Here is a 3,293-nt window from a genome sequence, read left to right as displayed (position 1 = left end):
AACATTGGACACAACTAACAAATGATCACTGTCATGTACAGATATACGTTAATTGTTCGTTATAATATCAATCACGATTTGTAAGAAATATAACAGCATGTACGTCCTTAGAGGCCTTTTCTTTAGGACATTAGTCATCAGCCTACTCTTAAGAGGGTTTAGGCGGTTCGATGTCAATAAAATATGCAACATAATAAATTTTATCCTGCTTGTTCTTGTTAGGATAATTAATGACTCTTCGGCATAATTCTAGAATAAACGTACAAGTGGAATACATCCTGTTTTTCTTCTCATCGTTCTAATTGCCTCCTTGCAATTTCTTGGAATAATAGTTCTCAGGGGAGATACTTTTTCCTCTCCTAGAGGCAGTAACCAATTCTTGTCAAATTTTTCGCATCAGAGGAATTGAAGGATTCATTACTTTTCTTCGTCTCAATTTTTTCCTGACAATTATTTTTACTAACCCTGGACGGGGATATCGGATTTTCTGTCGGCTGTTCAGATACTGTGTCTTGATTTTTTTTATTCAGCGACATTGTGAAAGGGAAAGTAATCTCTGGTTCCTTGAGTCGAAGACCCTCTTTTGTTACTCGGATACACATCATACTGCTCAACTCATTCTTCGTTAGTTTCGGGAGCCGATTCCTTGTCTGGGGATTTCTTGGCTTTCTAGGATTTTTGGAAGAGGTAGTTGTAATTTCCTTCTTCGGACTCATTATTTTCTGCTATTGTAGGATTTTAAATAACGCTAATCTGGTTAGACACCTCTTCCTTCAGGGGGGCTAAATATTTTTCTCGTCGTAATTTATCGGAATGACACTAATCAGGTTAAACACTTCTTTTCCTTGGTTTCCTAAATTTCTCCTGCTTGATCATTAATTGGAATCACATGCAAGGGGGTAAACAGTTTTTTTGGGGTTTAGGTAAAATATCCGTTGTTCGGTGACTATCTAGAATGACACTAATCCGGTTAAACAAATTTTTTTCCTGTGCTGGTAATTATTCCTCGATTGATAATTAAATTGAATGGTATTAAATAGTTGAAACATTGTTTTCGGTTGTTTGTAAAATATTTTTGTCTTCGTAATTATTCGGAATTAAGTTGCAAAAGTGCAACATTTGTCGTTGTTGTTGTGTAAAATAACGCACACATTCTAATTATTTGGAGTTACACTAATCGCGGAAAAAATTTCTCTTGTTTTTTTTCTTCCTTTACTTTTGCACTGTAATTACTTTCAGTGAAACGAATGTTGTTGAATTCCCCTTCCTTTTCCATTACGATAACTATTTTTTTGCCACAGAAGTATCTTTAGGAGGTTACGCGATTGGAACATTATTGTATCTGTGTGCAAAATTTTGCCTTCTCCGGTAATTATTCAGAATGACACTAAATGTTGGGAACGTCCGTTGGTTATGGAATTCTTTAATTATTTTCCCGCAACCGAATTTCTTCAATGACATTACACCAGTGAATCATTTCCCTTGTTTTCCATGTGCAAAATATTGCCTTCTTTGGTAATTATTCAGAATGACACTAAAGTGTTGGAACATTCGCTGTCTTTGAATCTGTTTAATTATTTTTTTGCAATCGCATTTCTGGAATCACATTACACTAGCTAATCATCCCCCTTTATTTTTGTGTGCACAATATTGCCCTGGGGGGTAATTATTATGAAGGAGATTAAATGGTTGGAATATTCGCTGTTTCCTGACCCCCTTGATTATTTTCCTGCACTCTTTTTCTTCGAATTACATTACACCAGGTTATTTTCCCCTTTGATTTCTGTGTGCAAAATATCGCGCGGTCTTTTAATTATTCGGAATGAAAGTAAAGGGGGGGAATATTCGTGCCTTTTCCCGTGGATCATCTATTTGGTTGCACACACATTTTTGGAATGATATTACACTTGTGAAATTAGTTTTCCTTCTCCTGTGGGCAAAATTTTTCTCCCTTTGCTAATTTTTTCGAATGAAATTAAAGGGGGGGAAGATTGGTTCGTTTTGCATTTGATCAATTATTTCCTTGTACACACATTTTTGGAATGACATTACACGGGTGAAATGATTTTTCCTTTTGGTCTGTGCAAAATATTGCCTCCTCCGGTAATGATTCGGGAGGACACTAAAGGGGTGGAAGATGTTTTGGTTTCCCATTTGCTCAATTCTTCGTTTGCACACACAGCTCGGGAATGACCTTACACGGGTGAAATTATCTTTCCTTTTGTTGTGGGCAAAATCTGTTCCCGTTTGGTAATTATTCTGAATGACAGTAAAGGGTGGGGATATTCCTCTGCTTTCCATTTCGGCAATTATTTCCTTGCACATACATTTTCGGAATGACTTTACACTTGTGAATTTATTCTTCCTTTTCGTGTGGGGCAAATTTTTCCTCGTCTGGTAATTATTCCGAATGACACTAAAGGGGCGGAATATTCGTTTCTTTTTGCTTTGTTCAATTATTTCTTTGCACACACACGTTGGGCATGCCATTATACGTGTGAAATTATTGTTCCCTTTCCTTTGTGCAAAATCTTGCCTTCTTTGGTAATTATTCAGAATGACAGTAATGGGGTGGAACATTTGTTCCTTTTCCATTCCGTCAATCAGTTCGTTGTACACAAATCTTTGGAATGACATTACACGGGTGAAACATTTTTCCTTCTTCCTTCGGGAAAAATCTATCTCCGCCTGGTAATTATTCTGAATGGCAGTAATGGGGTGGAACATTCACTTTCTTTTCATTCCATCAATTATTTCTTTGCACACACATTTTTGGAATGACATTACACGTGTGAAACTATTGTCCCTGTTTCTGTGTGCAGAATATTACTTCCACGGGTAATTATTTCGAATGACACTAAAGGGGTGGAACATTGGGTCGTTTGCCATTCTTTCAATTATCTTCCTGCACACACATTTTTGGAATGACATTACACATGTGAAACTACCCTGCCTTCTTATGTGTGCAAAATATTACATCCACCGGTAATTATTCTGAAGGATTTTAAATGAGTTGAACATGTGATCTCTTGGTTTCCTTACTATTTCCTTGGCACCCGAATTCACGGAATTAATTTACATGGACGGAATATTTATCTGGTCACTTTCGTTTAATTCGGCTGTGTGGGAAATATTTGCAATAAGATTAGACTTTCTGATCAGGCGCCTTTGCCTGCTTTGTTCCATTTTTCCTTGGAGTTGTCATGAATCATACGCAATTCAATCTGCACATAACTTCCTCCAACTTTTGCTCATCATTTTGGCACCCTGAATTTTTTGGAATTAAATTAACC

At 36.7% G+C, this 3,293-nt stretch overlaps 2 protein-coding genes across 2 annotated transcripts; both read right to left on the bottom strand.

Annotated features, from left to right (window-relative positions):
- Positions 1-359: 359 nt before the first annotated feature.
- Positions 360-716, bottom strand: C922_05780 (hypothetical protein; the record flags this gene model as incomplete). Its single annotated transcript, XM_008821351.1, has 1 exon — positions 360-716. The coding sequence occupies one exon, from the start codon at positions 714-716 to the stop codon at positions 360-362; it is 357 nt and encodes a 118-aa protein (XP_008819573.1).
- Positions 717-1,956: 1,240 nt separating this feature from the next.
- Positions 1,957-2,727, bottom strand: C922_05779 (hypothetical protein; the record flags this gene model as incomplete). The annotated part of the gene is made up of 1 exon (XM_008821350.1): positions 1,957-2,727. One exon carries the CDS (start codon positions 2,725-2,727, stop codon positions 1,957-1,959), a length of 771 nt encoding a protein of 256 aa, XP_008819572.1.
- Between the last annotated feature and the right edge of the window lie 566 nt (positions 2,728-3,293).

The sequence above is a fragment of the Plasmodium inui genome, assembly GCF_000524495.1.
Source record: "Plasmodium inui San Antonio 1 unplaced genomic scaffold supercont1.177, whole genome shotgun sequence".
Lineage (NCBI taxonomy): Eukaryota > Apicomplexa > Aconoidasida > Haemosporida > Plasmodiidae > Plasmodium > Plasmodium inui.
This window is presented reverse-complemented; position numbering and strand designations above follow the sequence as displayed.